This window comes from Triturus cristatus, chromosome 8, assembly GCF_964204655.1.
Source record: "Triturus cristatus chromosome 8, aTriCri1.1, whole genome shotgun sequence".
In the NCBI taxonomy this organism is placed as follows: domain Eukaryota; kingdom Metazoa; phylum Chordata; class Amphibia; order Caudata; family Salamandridae; genus Triturus; species Triturus cristatus.
The window spans coordinates 1,193,485,703-1,193,503,467 of NC_140591.1; the positions used below are offsets into that span (position 1 = coordinate 1,193,485,703).

The 17,765-nt window shown below is 42.7% G+C and overlaps 1 protein-coding gene across 4 annotated transcripts in view; it reads right to left on the reverse strand.

Moving 5' to 3' along the window:
• The window catches only part of LOC146805601 (uncharacterized), a 704,269-nt gene that overhangs the window by 228,983 nt on the left and 457,521 nt on the right, over positions 1-17,765 (reverse strand). For 3 of the 4 annotated variants that reach the window (XR_014967861.1, XM_085622879.1, XM_085622880.1), the window contains one exon: positions 13,717-13,907. The exons of the other annotated variant lie outside the window; for it this stretch is intronic. Coding sequence is in view for 2 of the 3 variants with exons in the window: in XM_085622879.1 (XP_085479005.1) it covers positions 13,717-13,907 (191 nt within the window). In the remaining variant the exon portion in view is untranslated. The remainder of the gene's footprint in view (positions 1-13,716; positions 13,908-17,765) is intronic. 4 annotated transcript variants of the gene reach the window in all.

Genomic DNA, 17,765 nt, shown 5'->3' on the forward strand with positions numbered 1-17,765 from the left:
CCCACAAAAAAATTAATTTATTTTCCCCTTTTATGGAGATTCGAAATGTTTTCTTGCTCAATTAAAATTCTGTTTCTCCTTCATCTTCCCTTTTTGTTTTGTCATACATACTCTCCTTCCATTCTCCAATTCTATCTCGTTAAAATCTCTTTCCTGTTTCTTTTCCTTCTTTTTGATAATTTCTCGTCTAATTTTCTTTTTATTTCTTCTATGTCTGCAACACATACATCCTCATCTAAGCATTAATAATATGAAAATCACACACGGTAATGGAAATACTATTTTCCCTAATATAGTACTACTTAATTTACCTAAGAAAGTCTTAATAGCAGCCATCTTATTACTAATTCTAGTCCAGATGCTTTCAACCTCCAGTGGTTTTATTTCATCATGCAGTTCTGTAATATTTTTAATATATACTTTTAGATCTTTGCTTTCATCCGGAATGTAAGTGCAACAATGTTGAACTTTCAGCATTCCACAGAGTCCACCCTCTTTTGCCAATAAGATATCAAGGGCAAGTCGATTTTGCATAATCATAGCACGCATAGCAACCATTTCAGTATTTACCAAAATAAATCCTCCAGCGGTGCTTGTTGACAAGCGATCCACTATGGTTGACAATTTCCGAATATTATTTGCATTCAAAGATATTCTCATTGCTGGTATCAAGGCTCCGAAAATATCACCTACAATTTCTAACCAAGTTTCTCTTCTGCTACGCATTAGTAGGTTATGTGGTCCACTATTTTCTACTCTATCCATGTGAAAGATTTTTGGAAAGACCAGTCCAACATAACATGTGCCATACCAATGGTCGGGCAACCTGTAATAAGCCTTGTTCCGACAAATATAATACAGTCCAGCAAAAACTGGATCTTCTCCGCCTCTGAATCCCCATCCAGATGCAATAAAATATGTATCATGACACTCACTTGTCCCTATATAATAATAATCATATTGGGATCTTTCCCTCATAATGCATAATTTGCCTTTCTGTGGTGAATCTATAGCTATTGTTGGTCTAGCATCACCCTTTATCTCCTTTTTCCCATCTATTTCCCAGATGTTTTCCCCCTCTTTATGTCCTTCTGCATTTTTATGTATTTTCAATCTCCTTTCTTCGACCATATCTAAAAATGTTTTCTCTTCTGTCTTCAAACTGCAAGTTAAATTGTTCCTAAAAATATATTCTAAAGTTAGTTCTTTAGTCTCTATAAAAATCTCACCTAGTACATTAGCAGTTTTAGCTGGATTCAATTCATTATTCATGGGCCATTGTCCAAGAATGTTATCTATATTAGACAGATTATATTCTAATTTCCCTACTTGATAAAATATACTGGTTAAAACGCTACATGTTATTCCATAAGTTGCTGGAAGGTGATGATAAGTCACTCCTTCTGAAACAGAGGAAGGTAATTGCATACATACGTAGCAATCCCTTACGTCCCTTGTTCTTACATATTCATACAATAATTTTGAAAAAACATTGCTAGAAAAATCATTTATAGACCGATCCTTGTGCAGATGCTCAGTGCTTGTTTTAAATGGAACTACCTTTTGTGAACTCTTCACTATGTTAGTCATATTTTCTGTATGCCCTTCTAGTGTATCTAAAGTTACTTTGAAAGAGATCAAAAGAGCGAGTACGCTCCAAAGAAGCATTAATAGTCCTGTACAACAACAACATGTCTTGCACCATCTTCTCATAAAGGTACATCTACTCTTGTTATCATCTATGTTAGCCATCTTGTTAAAATTAACCGTGTCTTTTGACTTAGCCTCTTCTACTCCACTTCTTGTAGTTTTCCTGCAAGAGCTAGGCCCTTATCAGGTGATCCAAATACTTCAATTTCTTATTCAATCATTTATATTTTCTACAAGGACCTTCTTGAAATCACTCAGCTTGGCCTCTCATCGTTTTTCACTTCCTTCTCATCATCCACATACAGAATTTCCTGATCTTCCGCTTCTTCTCCGATATCGGATAGGATAACTCTCAGGATTTCCGCTGTTTCTTCTTCCTTCACCACTTTCAGTAAAGTCTCCTCTGGATTTCCTTGACTATCTACCTCTTGTCCTTGTTCAGGCAGTGCCACGTACGTCCATTCAGGTGACTTATACTTCTGGTTTGGTTTTCTCGATCGTTTGTTTCCTTCAGACACTTCTGTCTCTCCCTCTTTTTCTCTGTGCTGACTTGTTAATTCATTCACTTGTTCAGCGTTTGAGGGTTTGACTCATGTCAATCGATATCTCAGTCTCTTTATTTTGTTTGGCCAAAGGTCTCCTTTAGCATTTCTTCTTGTTTTGCCTTCTCTACTGTTTCTCTCTTCGATCCAAGTTCTCTTTCTCAGAACTCGACCTTCTGGTTCACTGTCTTCAGATTCTGTCTCATTTGATTTTTCTTTTTCACCAGCTACTTTCTCCACCTCTTGTGTTGACCCTACTTCTGTCCCTCCTCGGGTCTCCGACACGCAATCTTTCTGTTTGCTGATTGTCCCTTCACCTAACTCAGTGTTGGATGTCCCTACACCTCCTCGGGGGTCTTCCGCAGCAATCTGTCCCTCTCTCTCTATTTCTGTCCCTTCTTCTTCTTCAAGAATCTTCTCAGGTGGAACTTCTTCTACTCTTTCGTCTGGTGTAAATGTTACTTCTGACTGGACATTCTTTTCTTTTCTCTTCTTCTTTCTGTGCTCGCCACTGGCGTTTTGCTCGTCTCCAGAATCTGAACCATCTGAAATCTGTAATCTTTTCCTCAAAATTTCTTCTCTTGGAGTCAGAACTAGTCTTGGCTCCTTTTCCCCCCTTTCAGGATTTTCTTTTGACTTTGCATTCTCATTGCCTGAATCATCACTCGATTCTGAATCATCAAAATATTCTTTTCCAATGCTATCTGCTGGATTTGGAACTCTCAAAGTGTGACTTGCATGTATCCAATTTTTCAGTCCAGCACACTTCACAGCAGTTGTTGTAGTCAAGATAACTTGCCTTGGCCTTCCCCACCTTGGGACCAAGCAATTCCTTCTTCTGTGGACTTTTATTCTCACCCAGTCACCTGGGCTCAGGTCATGGGCTGGTTTTCTCTCAAGGGTGGTGGCGTCCGCTCCAACCTGGTGAAACACAGAATGGACTGCGTCAGCCAGGCCTTTACAGTAATCCAAAATCATGTCATCAGTTATTGTCATTAATTTGTTGATTGGAACAAATACGTGTCTCATGGCTCGTCCCATGATAATTTCGTGGGGACTCAAACCTGTAGTTCTGTCTGGAGTAGATCTGATTGTCATCAAGACTAGAGGCAAGACATCAGGCCATTTCATTCCTGTGGCTAAACACATTTTCCCTATTCTGTTTTTGATCGTATCATTCATTTGTTCAACCACACCAGAAGCCTCTGGTCTGTAGGCACAATGTAGTTTTTGTTGTACACCCAATGCTTCACAAATCAATGCCATGATCTCATTGTAAAAGTGTCTTCCTCTGTCTGATTCTATGGTCACTGGGAACCCGTATCTTGGGATGAATTCCCTCAACAAGAGCTTGGCCACTGTGATTCCATCATTTCTTCTTGTTGGGTATGCCTCCACCCACCTGGAGAATAGACAAACTACCACCAGAACATACCTCAACTTGTTATTAGGGGGCATTTCAATGAAATCTATTTGCATTCTGGTGAAGGGTCCTCCCTCTCGGCCTATTGTACCTAGGCTCACCACTGTTTTCCTTCCAGGATTGTACTGCTGACATATTAGGCATCTTTGACAGAGACTTTCTGCTATCAACCTGAATTTTGCATTGTACCAGGTCTGCTTAAAAGCCCTTATCATGGCATCTCTTCCCAGATGTCCTTGGCCATGATACATCTGTGCCATGGTTGACATCATGCTATCAGGCATTACTGGTCTTCCATCCCGATAGACCCACACATGATCTTTTTCCCTTGGTGCACAACCTGCTTTTACCCACTGCTTCATTTCTTCATCTCCTGCTTCATCCTGCAACTGCCTCACTTCTTCCCATGTTTCCACAACGTTAGTAAACATTATGGAGCAAGAAAACCTTTCCTTCTCCTTTTCCCTATTGATTGAATACTTTATTTTGGGCACATTACTGAGCCATGTCATTGGCATAGCGATTCCCAGTAGTGATATAATCACTACCTTAACTATGAGCAGCACATTTTACCACTGACAGTTCCTTTAGCAACTGTATTGCTTCAAGCTATTTTCCCACCACTTCTGCATTCTTTATAGGAGTTCCACTTGAGGTCAGGAAACCTCTCTGCAGCCAAAGTTGGCCAAAATCATGGACAACTCCAAAGCCGTACTGGCTGTCTGTTATCACAGTCACTCTCACATTCTTCCCAATTTTGCATGCCCTTGTCAATGCCACTAGTTCTGCTACTTGAGTGGATTTAACTCCCTTCAAGTGTGATGCTTCTATGACTGCAGCAACTGTGCATATAGCATAGGCCGCACTCAACAATCCTTCATCTGTTCTCAATCACGATCCATCCACAAACAACACATAATCACTTTCTGGCAATGGTAAATCTTTTATGTCTGGTCGAGGTTTCGTGCAAAAGTCAAGCACATCCAAGCAATCATGATCAACTTCATCTCTTACCTCCACTCTCTCTGCATCAGGCAAGAGTGTAGCTGGATTCACACTACCACATCTTTCCAAACTCACATTGGTTGCACCTGGAATGACCTTCTCATAGTTAGTCAGCCGACTATGTGACATGAACTGTGTTCGGCTCCTCGTTAAGAGGATCACCACATTATGAGGTACAAACACTCTTACTGGATACCCCATCATGATTCCCTCACTCTGCTCTAGGCTTCGGCATGTAGCAGCTACTGCTTTCAGACATCCGGGCAAACCTACTGCCACTGGATCTAACATTGACGAAAAATATGCAACTGGTCTCCTTTGCCTTCCATGTTTCTGTATTAACACTGAGAGTGCACATCCATTTCTCTCACTGCAGTATAACTCAAATTCTTTCTCGTAGTCTGGCATTCCCAGAGCTGGGGCTTCGCAAAGGCTGTTCTTTAACTGTCTGAATGCTGCCAATTCTTCTTTGTTCAGTTCAAGGGGGTCTTTAACCTCACTTTTCGTTAATTTTACCAATGGTTTGGCAATCAGGGAAAAGTTACTTATCCACTGACGACCGTAACCAACCATCCCTAAGAACATTCTCACCTCTCTTTGGGTCATTGGAGCTCTCATTCCTCTAATAATTCTGATCCTGTCTATGGTTACTTTTCTCTTTGGTATCGGTCAAAGCGCATACCCTGTCACAAACTTACTGCTTTGATATATGGACAGGCGTACATCTCTTGACCTGCAAACTGGATTTTTAACGCTGTTTTTAGGTCAAGCCTGGCCGCTCTAATTTTAATTTTTACCCAGTTTTCCTTTTCTGCTGCTTTCTCGAGCAAGACTATCTTATGATTTTTTGAGCCAGTAGAGGGCGCATTATTACTTCTTTGGATATGTTTGGAATCTGACGACACTTAGACGAAGCTAAGGCACCATGGGGCATATCAGCAACAACCGGTGATAATTATCGCTAAGCACACTTAGCTCTTGGATAATTATCGCCGGCTATCGCCGAATTTTATCGCTGTGACAGCGTGCTATTAGCAACGCTTATCTCAAAAGCGATATAATTCCAAGCACAAGCTGCCAATTGTGCGATTATCACTGGAAATACAGCGATAATCGCACAACGTTTGGCGATAGCTTGCTGATAGGGCAGGGCAGACTGTGCCATGATATCCACCTTCCATTGGATATCATGGCTATGTCAAACTAAAAGCAGGCGTAAGGAAAGTAGCGATAACCAAGGTTAGCGCTACTTTTCTTATCGCTATGCTTGTGAGCGTGCCCATTTATGATTGGAAAAATGTCGGTTAGCGACATTTCTCCAGTTACTTTGAGCTGGAACGCCCACTTTGCATCTCATTAGAGTTGCAAAAGTGGGAGTTACGGGAAAGGGCGCTAAGGCAAGGATTCATGCGATAGCGTGACCTTGCTGATATAGCGATAAAATTATTGCCGCTTTTCAGCTGAAAACGGCAGCAAAAGTGGCGATAAATTTTAAGCGCCGCCTTGTTGATATGCCCCCATGTCTCTACCTTGGAATTCGAAAATACTTGTGTAGGAAATGTTATCCTAGTGCTTGTTGTTTCAGAGCATGCAAAGGTCAGAGGTACAGTAATTTAGAGGGATGGAAATGTATCCTTATTTCAGGAAATGCAGTTGGGGTCCCGGGGTAAAGTTCTTCACGCACCACCTTGGAGTTAGATTAAGCTTCATTGGTTTTCGAGACACAAATTGGCTGCTCTCTGTTGTCTTAAACATAAAAAGGTATTTGCTTACTATGGTCTGTGTGCAAGGGTAGAAACACATTCACTTTAGTATTTCCAACAATCTACAATCTTCAGCATGCCACTTCCCAGGCAAACCGGCCTCTTCCTCAATGTTCACTTGTTGCAAACACCTCCTTTTTGGACTTTAAAAACTTTAAGTTGAGCATTTTTTATATCATGCCTCCGAAGTTTTGAAACAGGGCTCTACTCTATCAAAAATGCTGTCAGCCGGCACCAAGAGCCTAACCTAGGATGATTATTTTCAGCACTGCCGTAATTCATAAATGGCTGAATTCCCTGCTTCTTTAAAGTAGCGCAGTGCTATTCTGGACAGGAAAGAGGTGACAAAAAAACAAGCATTTGCAATGCATTAGGTCTCGCATTTGCGAGAGTTAGAGGTATTGGCATTGTAAATGACAATGCCTTTTATTTATGTACTTTGAAAACATGCAAGGCATCCCTTCCTGTACATAAACAATCTGAAATGGCATTTTAAAACTTCTATGTGTGCTGCTTAATGCAGCACACATAGAAGTAGCACATTTTTATTATTTTTAATTGATTATTAATGTGCCGGAAAGATCACCTTCCTGCACATAAACAATCAATGGCCTTTTGATGCTTCTTTGTGTGACGCACACATAGAAACAGCAAAGATGAGGAGAAAGGAAACATTTCTCCTCGTTGCGCCTGTTCAAGACCAGGTTTTCCCTGGTCTTAATTTTTGAGCTGCCTCACGCTGCGCTTGTAAATATGGGGCAGCATACAAAATCAATGGGTGTTGCTGTTCAACGCCCACCACAACACTAATTGCTCGCTCCTTTCAAGCTAAGCATAGCGTGAAAGGGGGCCTTATTTACGAGGCAGCGTTAAACCATGTTCTGTGGCTTAGAGCTGCCTTGCACCATATCCTTGTAAATAAGGTGCAGACCTGCGTTTTGGAACTGGCGGAGCGGGGTGTTAAGCCAAGGTGGCTAAAGCCACGTTGCGCCACTTCCTGGTAAATATGCACTTGAGTTTCCATTTTTTTCTAAATATACTGATTCTTTTAATGAAATATTGAATTTAGGTTTTTGAAACACTCAGGGGCATATTTATGATCCCCTTTGCATCACTCTTCCACCACACAACATGGTTAATGCTGCCTTGTAAATAAGGTAAAGCCCATATCGCCACAGGAACGTCACTAAAAATGACTTTCCTGTGGCGATAGGGGCTTGTAAATATGCCCCTCAGTGCCACCGTTCTTTGTGATGGGCCTGCTTTTTCAGAGCTGCCTTGAGTCTCATTCTCGTTTTGCGTCTATAGCAGTGCCTGCGAACTTGTGTGTTGCTTTTGAAGACAGCAGCGAGTCTCCCCATAGCAGTCTCTGTGGCACTGCTGGGACGTTGTAAACGGCAAAATCATAAATAAATAAAAAGAATTATAAAAATAAATACTCATGCATTTATTATTTTTTAAGAAAGGCACTGACCCATTAACCTTGAATCTGATGGGGACCACTTTTATGAGAATGTGCACATTGTGCACAGTCTAAATGCTCTCACTCACAGTCAGGGGTGTGGATAGCTGAAGTAGGCTGGCCCATTTCCCCAAGCTCAATGTTGTGGTGGATGGAAGCAAAGAGTGAACGGCAATAGAGCAGACCAATGGGTGATGAGGTTTGAGAAAAAGCCCTAGGATGCATATATAGTCTGGCATGACAACTAAAGCTGTCTCTAAGGCCAGACCAAAAAAGATACCAAAAATACAGAAATAATATTACGAAAATGCTAAATAAAATTCCAAAAGTATTTTTAGTCCCCTAAAAGATGCAGAAGGACAAGAGAAAAGCAATAAATGAAAATAAATAAACAACTGAAAGTATTATTTTCTGCCTGCTGAACTGAAGGGTGGTAAGAGGGTGGTTTTGCCATAAATGCGAGATACGTAAACAACACAAAAAAGGAGATACAGAACAAGCAGGTATTGAATCACAAACCAATGGGAAAAAAAGAAAAGCAGGGAATGTAGAGGTAAAAGGTTGTACGGGGTAACTAGCTCATTACAATTAAAAGAAAAGACACCCTTCAGACAATTATAACTTAGCTGTTATGAGGTAGCGACATAAATATTTCGATTTGTCACGTACATTTCTAATTTCTTTTCATCGTCTTTTTGTCGTTGATCCCGGACATATAGGACATTTCTGTGCTGCGTACTGGGGGTGTTTCACTGAGACAGTTTGTCTGAATTAATCAATAGTGTTAATAGGAGCAGCATTAACATGAAGGGCATTGTAAGCGTGACATTGATTGCTGGCTTTGGCATTCAAGCATCCACTTCCGCATGTCAGTTTCTCATTATTGTTCTACACATGATGGCAGCCATTTTCCGTGGAACTCTCGCCATCGGACAGTGTGTGTGCTAAGTGGATTTTTCCCATCTGCTTTGCATACATATATGCCCTCTCGAATTTTACTGCTTCCTATTTCAAACCTGCTACAAAATATAGCTCAGGACAGCACAGACGAAAACGGTCTTTTGGATGTGCATGAATATACTCACCGTCGAAAGTGCTCCTGCTCCAGTATTCCATTACAAAACAGCGCTGGATTTGTGGGTTTCGATTTTCCCAATTGTTCTGTTTGGTGATCCGCCGTAATGACCAATCAAAAACGTGTGTGGTTCCCACGCAGCGCTGACTAGGAAAGACGGACACTCTCCTCGTGCTGATGAAGACTTTTTAGCAAAGGTGCCAGGAAGGCCGACACAACTCCAGCAATGTTCCTTTTCACATGGGGCAAGCCCCATGTGAAAGGGCCTGCGTCACTCTTACGCCTGCCATGAGGCAGGCGTAAGTTTGTGACACATTGGCGTCCTAGAAGTGGCGCAGCAAAATCTCATAGATTTCGCTGCGCCACTCCTACGACCCTTTCTTGCGGGTGGAACGCCCACCCTGCATACATTATACCTGACGCAGGTATAATGCAGCGCAGGGGCGTACGAAGTGACGCATCTGCCTAGATGCGTCACTTTGTAAATATGGCACAACATGGTGCGTTATTTACGCCACCGCTACGTCACTAAAAGTGACGCAACGGCTGCTCAAAACTGGCGCAAGGGGCACATAAATAAGCCCTATAGTGTAGACTAATTTCTTCTCCACTCTGGAAGAGGGCTGGTCGAGGATGCTGTGCCCTAGCAAATTCATGACCCTTCATGTCTTCTTCTTGTTTGGTAAAATGCTGCTGCTGTTAAAACGTCCATCTCTGCACCAAATCCAATTATCCAGTGTCCTGTATTCAAGGGAAATATTTATGCTCGTTGAGAAATAATTTCCTCCATACCCGTGCCATTTAAAGGCCATTCCTTGCTCATTGCTACTCAACAGATAGATATCTCTTCTCCTTGACATAAATTAATCTCCGACCACTTGGACGGTGGTACAAGAACAGTTTTACGGAATTCCAGGTGGTGGACATATTCCTTCAAGCTTATACCGAACCGGAATGCCCACTGTGTGACCATGGGAGTAGAAATACTAACACATAATGCATGATTCACAAAGATAACTTACAGTTTTGAGTAAGTTTACACTTTTAAGTACATATACTACTTTTCAGTATTCACAAACTGCACATTTGTAGTAACTTACACTTTTGTAGTAAGCCCCCGCACTACACAAGGCCAACCACTGGTATTGCAACACCCTCCCAAAGGAAATAACGGAGGTAGGGACTTACTACAAAAGTGTAAATTACTACAGAAGTGTAAGTTCCTACAAGAGTGCAATTTGTAAATACCAAAAAGTACTAAACATACTTGTCAGAATTCTGTTCAGAGATCTACGGGCAAGCAGGAGTTACTAGGTCCATCCATGGAGGTTGAGGTGTTTTACTACTGATGTACCAGGGCCTGACCTACTATGGATCCTGAGCAACTGTGCCAAGTACCCCTTCAGCACTTGACTGTCAGTGGTAATACTGATGGAGCAGCCCAAGGTTTCTCCAGGGGAAAGGTAGGCACAGAGGAGTGAACACAGGCTTACAACTCAAAATACAATCAGCTGCAGCAAGAAATAATTGTCTAGTCAAATACTTTATTTTATGAAAAAAGGAGAATATATATACAAACACAAATTAGAATACTGCATACAGAAACAATACGCAAAGTTCCCTACAATCTTGGCACTAATGTTTTAACAGGTGAGTCCCTGAGTCCCACTTCTCTCTCGCTAACAGCAGTGGTTATTCACCATGCACTATAGGTGACGTTCCGTTTAAGCCTCACTAATAGTACGAGTCTCAGGAGTCCCACTGTGACTCTTTATAAAAGTCAAGTGCATTCCAGCACGGAAGTGCTATATGATAGGCAAGTTTCCCCAGGGCCATCTGGCTCAAATATCAGTCTTACCTGCACTTGCAGGATCTGAGCAACCAGAGTCTCCGACTGTGCACCCGTCACAGTTGCTGAAGCTGTACCAGCTGTCTCTGGTAGGTTCTTTGAATGTGGTCCTTGAAGGGCAGCAGTCGGGTGTCCTCGAGTTCCTCTCATGTGTTTGTGCAGAGACCAGTGGCTAATCAATGCTCCTCCAATGCTGATAAGTTTCTTGGAATCCTCCCCACAGGTGAGGTCAAGGGGTTGAGACACTAGTGAGCCTGTCCTCAGTTGATGCTAGGACCTGCTTGGGTCACTACAGCGGCCTCCTCCTCACCATGACAGTCTCAACCAGACCATGCTCCTTGCCTTGTCTCGTTGGCCCACCTGGCATCTGGGGTCACCGTTCTCACTCTGCTTACAGGCTATGTCCAGATTGGTGCAGTAGCAAAATTCACGACATCCCCTCCTGGCATACGGGGTCACCAACAATACACCTACAAACAGGAAATGACCCGATCGGTACAGCAAAGTTCACTGCCCACTACACGGCGACCCTCCTGTGACATATGGGGGTCTCCAACTCTTTCATGCACACATACATTAACCCAATTGGTGCAGCAACTGCCCCCCACACCTTGCTACAGGAATTCAATCGCCAGGATTCCTCACTGGATCTCACTCCCTTCAGCCTTCCTCTTCCTCACAGGGCTCACTGGTCTTGACAAGCAGATAGGCACTGGTTCTCCAGGCTCCAGGGGCAGGTGGTCTTGGATTCCCTGGGTGATATCCCCTCTCCCAGCAGGGAGACTGGCAGGCCTTGGTCCCCTGTCCTGGTCACAGTCAGATGTCTTACAGAGCTTCTTCTCCTCAAATAGCCTAATTGATTGCTTAACAGTTGACAATTTTGGTGGTCTTCAACTCCCCTTCTTATAGTCCATTTCCAGACACCAAATGTAGTTTAGAGTCTGAGTCTTTGCAATTTATGTTGGGGCTCTGCTCCTTTTTGGAGTGCTCTCTCCTCTGCCCTTCCACCAGAAAGCAGTTTGTCACTGCAGGAGTGACTCCAAATCTGATAGACCCACAGCACACGCCATTGGAGTTCACACCTGGATGTAAGCCACAGATTTATGTGTGTCAAAAGTTACCTCGGGTCCGCAGTCCTACTCTTTAGGATTCTGATATCAGCCCACCTCCTTCCCGAGATGTGCCCAGGCCTCTTCCTAGTGATCTCTCTCAGAGATTAAGAGCACCCTTTGAAGTGCACTGAAGAACCTTGCTCTTCATTCCCCCGGTTTAGCACACACAGCTCACAGGAATGCAGCAATCCACAAATCTGTCTGGGGGGATGCCTTTGCATGTTCCTATGGTTGGCCCTGGCTCTCCCAAAATGGAAACCAGAATTTTCCATGTATTGTACCATTGACAGGCACACATTACCCAGCACATGCATAGAACATACATGCACTGCACAGGACTAAATGTCTCATGTAGTGTACCATCACAGGCACACATACACCCAGAAAAACTAAAAACACAAATAGAATGTGTTGGCAGCCACTGTAATGACTAACAAGGAACCCCGTAGCTCTGTTGTAGTCCCATTGGCAATTACAAATAGGGTATTCTCAGCCACAGAGTGCAAATTAGACCGAATGAGGAAGATTCACCCACTCATTTTGGCATGCTTCATCCTTGGCAACCTCTTCCCACCCTCATAAAACGATACTACCAGGGCAGACTCAATCTCATTAGGAGGGAGCTCTAAATCAAGGTAAACAGGACAGGCAGGGATCCACAACAGCTAAAAATACCTTGAGTAGAACCAGGATTATATCTTAATTAGTGGGTACCGTAGGTATGGCTAAAAACAGCAAGGGATGGTAAATGGGCATGATGGCCAATGCACCCACAATAGGCAGCATGTGTCTGCCCTCTCTTGTGCCTATATCAATCAGGGCATTTGTGAGGCTAAGTGGGATCCCTGTCTAGAACAAGTGTGAAGTGCACACTTGTCATAAAGGCAGCTGGTACCTTAACAACAAATGCAGATTGTGGTTCCTAACAACATTCATTGATCATTAAATTATGGCACTCAGGTAATAATTCATGTGCAAGGTGAGGATAAGAGACGCTAATGTGCAAAACTGCTTGTGTAACACTGCACTACAAATACAGGCAAAAACTTGTGAAAAGTGGATGCATGCGTTACCAAACGGTATACCAGCTTACTCTAACTTCTGAGAACTACATTTTCATGGTCTGGTTGGAGGTGGTACCCTCTGTTGTCACACACTGTATGTGAGGCGAATGATGGAAACGGAAATGACAAAACTGATTAAGCTAGCGCCTCCAACTATATGAGTAATAAAGATGTTTTACCCTTGCATTGACTTTGAGTCCTCTTCAATCTTGGTTTCCACAAAACAACGGGAGTATGAATTTAAGTTAACTGGACAGTGGCTCCAGGTAAGTCAGACTGAGTTCTGGGCCAAAATCTCCAAACAAAGTTAAAACAGTTCTATGAGACCCTAAGAAAATAGGGAGGCCCCTTATTGAAATGGACCCCTATCAATGTTTATCTAAGCAAAGTTATAAGTCTGATTGTCAACTAAGAGTAATGTCAATGGAGCACTAAAATATTTAGATTTTGATTATGAGGAATTTGTCCATCCAGTAGTGAGTAAAAGTGGTCCTAGAAAGGCAATACAATCATATAAGAGACTCAAATTAATGTATGTATCATCAGTTGTGAGCCAGCAGAGAAGTCATGGAGATACAACCAAATAACTTGTTATCCCCATTTGCCAGATATCCGTCATCAGTCACCATAAACACTCGTAATATTGGGAAATAAGCATGACCACATTCATCCAGAATAGATGTGCCCCAAAGGCATTGGTGTCAGTGAGGACATCCAATAACACATACACACCCACATTGGAAATTCTACTCAAGCTTGGAGAGGACTTACTTCGTTAGGAGGTATACCAGGCAGAAGCCCTGCTCGGCTTCCATGACACCAGATGCTTGGGTGCTGCATTGAGCACCGGCATCGGTAATTGCAGGAAGTGAGGTGTCTGACGTCATCAGAGCGACTCTCCTGACGGGAGTCAGTCGGCAGGACTGCTGGGAAATGTAGTTTCCTTGGTGGACGATCTGGACCTTAAAAAGTTTAAATCAACCACATTAGCATTTTAGTTGAGAAAACCAGGACCCTGCCAGAGTTCAAAGCCTGCAACAACAAAGGGGATAATTTCGAAAGCAAACAGGGGATATACCAAATCTTAAAGGAACTTTCTGGAATGATCCCCCAGAAAGAAAATAAAGACTTCATTAGGACTGATTTACACAGATAAAAAAGATGGAAAAATCCAACTGTTAAATCTAAGAGATATGAACAGTCAGAATGGACCAGATTCCTAATCTACATATTATGTGCACCACAGCACATTCATGTTAAAAAATTAGTTGGAATATAAATAATGGTTGGATAGCCCTGTGTATCAAATATATGTGCATCGATATGTCAATGGTCAATAGGAGTGTGAAACAAGTACCTGTGTACCCATAAATATTGTTAACCCAGAGAGTTTATATCTTTTAAGTGTTTCTTTTAGCATTAAGACCTGACCATGACATTTTGTCATTAATCCTTCTCAGATCTGTGTGTAGCCCATAGAACCAGCGTTGTTCAAACACCAACAGTACTACAGTCATGTCCTTTAACAAGGTTCTAAGTTTTTTAGTAACATGCCAGACAAAATCCTGATCGGTGTGTCTACAATCAATAAAGTGTTTTGTCAATTTTGGAGCTTCACGTTTGCATCTTTTAGTGCTATGATGCTCACTAATTCTAGTGAGTATACTCCTGGTGGACATGCCTATGTACATCAAAATACAAGGGCACTTAATGACGTATACCATGTCCCTAGAATTGCAATTGGTAAATTGTTTCAACTGATGGAGCAGGTAGTGCAAAATTTTGTATACCTCCTCTATTTTGCATGAAAGTATTAATTGAATAACCTACTCATTAAAATACTAATTGTGCGCTGTGATATATTAAAAATAACCAACCTGCATACACGAATTACACGTGAACTTGCTATTGCATGGCAAAATAACTAAAATAATTAAAATACGTACGCATATTAACAGTAGTATATGTGATAATTAGATATCGCATGCTTTATGTTGCTTTGTGACGTTTGCACCTTCGTGGAGGACCGTAAAGGTGAATATACTGCTTTAAATGTTGCTATATACTAGGAAAAGACTAATACATAAGGGATTACTCATCTCGTGATGCTCGAAGCCTAGAGCGCAGAATCGTATGGTACCGTGAACTTCCTAACAACCTCTGGACACGCCGTTCCTGTCAAGGATAGGTTATTGGTGGACTGCCAACGACCCCAGATGATAGAAAGTGGTATAAATGAACAATGGTCTCATTAAACTAGAAGTCAAAATATTGCAACAAATCGGGATTTGGTCACAACCGGAAATATATCAGCAAAATCCATGTGAACCTGGACTCTACAAATCGGACGTTTTTCCCCTGACCAATCACAGACTCTCCCCGCCCAAAAAATGTTTCATGTTTTCCCGTACTTTATTATAAAAGAGTAGTAGAATAGGGGGAAAACAAAAAAAAGAGAGACGAGAGGGAGATGATCGCTACGCTATTCAAGACCTTTTCGATGACAGATGCTGGCACGATTTCTGGTCCTTTGATGATCTTTGGGACTGTAACGTGCTGAGCAAAGGACTTTCGGACTCAGAGATCTGGCCTGATCCTGGGACAATTTAACCACAAAATTCGGTTATGCTGTGCCAATGAATTAGAGAAAAACCCAGATAGCCAGAATAGGTAAATATGGTGTTCTGTGATTGAAATAAATTGATCTAGAAATTCTAAAATTTGAAGAGACAAATGCTAATTTAATGATAATTTAGATAAACAAATATTGATTAACAGAATTATGAGTTTGTGGTTCTTTTGGAAAGAGAATAGAGGATTATGAGTCTTAAATGTGTTTTAGCTGGTTCTAAATCACCATCAACCAATCCAACTATTTGGTCCAATCGACCAAGTGGGCGGAGTGCCTTGATGTTTAGGATTAGGAATCTATAGGTCGTGAATGTTAATGTATATGATGTAAGATAACTTTTCTTACCCTATAGGTTATAAGGTACTCTCACCCACATGTCCGGCGCATCATTCCCCCTCCTGTGTGCAGACCTGTGAAAGAGAAATGTATGAGTGTTGGTGTTATGGGCTCCACCAATGAATGCGTGAGTGAATGAGTTAGTGTGACGGTGGGTCTGCGACGCAGGGAGGATAGTTGTGGTGTCACTTTTTGCCCGAATTGTTGTTTGCGCTGGATCACAACCTCTAAGGTGTTTGCAATCCTAAGCCTATTTCAGTCACCTTTTGCATCAGGCAGCAGACAATGCAATTACTGCAGGGATGGTGTCCCACCAGGGCTGGTTATTTCCGTAGGGTAAGCTGCTTATCCTTAAATTCAGGTTTCTTTGCACATATATGTACAAGGATGTCTTTTAAGCTTCTGCCTCTCATAAAAGAGAACATTGGCTTCTCTAAAGTGAGGTCAACTGATGTAAGGACCCGTCAATATTTATTGATTATTTTTCTGATGGTGTTGAACTGGGACCAAATGTAATAACACAAATGAGCCTATCTATTCTGGGTCTCATATGTGTAGTCTGTAGTTGGTCTCTGTAATTGTTCAAAGCCTTTTTCTTAGCCTTCTCAATCTGATGGTGTGGATAGTTCATCTCCTGTAATTTGTAAGTGAGTTCAGTTTAATTGCGTCATAGTTGTAAAAATTGTCCCACAGGAAGATTCTCTCTGGGAGAACTAGGTGATGGCTCTCAACCGAAGTAGATGGCTTTTATAGGTTGGTTTTTAGAACACCTCTGTCTTTAGAACGCCCTTCTCAGAGGAAATATTTAGGTCAGGAAATGATAGCTTCTCCTCATCCATCATAATAGAACATTTCAAAAAGGGGTCAAGGGAAGTAAACCTGTCTCAGAAGATCGTGGCCTCCTTCCCACTTCCTTGCTTGTTGGACCTGGCACCTTGGCGTGAGTTTCCTTTCCACTTTTTGATGGTGTGCCTCGATTGTTTTTCTGGTGTTGTCCGCTCAGAGCGCCGCGCCACGGCTAATCCGTGCCGCAGCGCAAGTGCTCCCTAGAGAAAGTGTGCATAATTGATATACATGATTGGTTTATTGGATTCACTGTCAGTCCCCAGTAAAGTGCACCCGGAGTGCCAGGGCTTGTGAATGCCAATGCCGCTAGTGGGCTGCAGCGCTGGTTGCGCCACCCACAACAGCGGCCATGTAAAATGTGTCCTGGGTCTGCCACTGCAGACCCCGCGTGCAGTCCCGTACTGTCCCGCCGGCTGGGCAAGTGCCCACACTTGCCAGCCTCCAGAACCTTCCCTTAGCCTCATGTTAGTCACTCCTATGGTAGGCCCGCGGGCAGGGTGCGTTGTAGGTGTAAGGTAGGACAGGCCCAGGATGTGCGGCCTGTCCTAGTAGTGAATTACCGCCATATTCATAGTTCACTATTGCAAGGCTACCTGTTCCCATTAGGCCAGCTGAGCTGCTGGAATTATTACACCCTATATTCCCAGCAGGCTCAGGGAACGTGGTAGAGAGATATGTTTCGTATGCCTGAGCTCGGAGTGATAAAATATTTCTTGTAGCCAAGTTTATTTTACTATCCTGGATTTGTAAATACGACTTTTAGAAAGTCCGTATTTACTCGCTTAATCATTTCAGCCGCCTCTGCTGTGCGTGTATCTGACTGTCTGGGCTATGTGAGTGACAGGGCTGGGGGGATGACAGGTAGCGAATGGCAGGAGAACACCTTGGTGGGAGGTGGGGGGTGCCCCTTGGACTCTGAATAGGGCAAGTGCTCCACCACCACAATGCTGGCTCCGCCCCCTGGGGAGCGACTGATGACTCAGCCTGCACCTGGCCCCGGACGGGC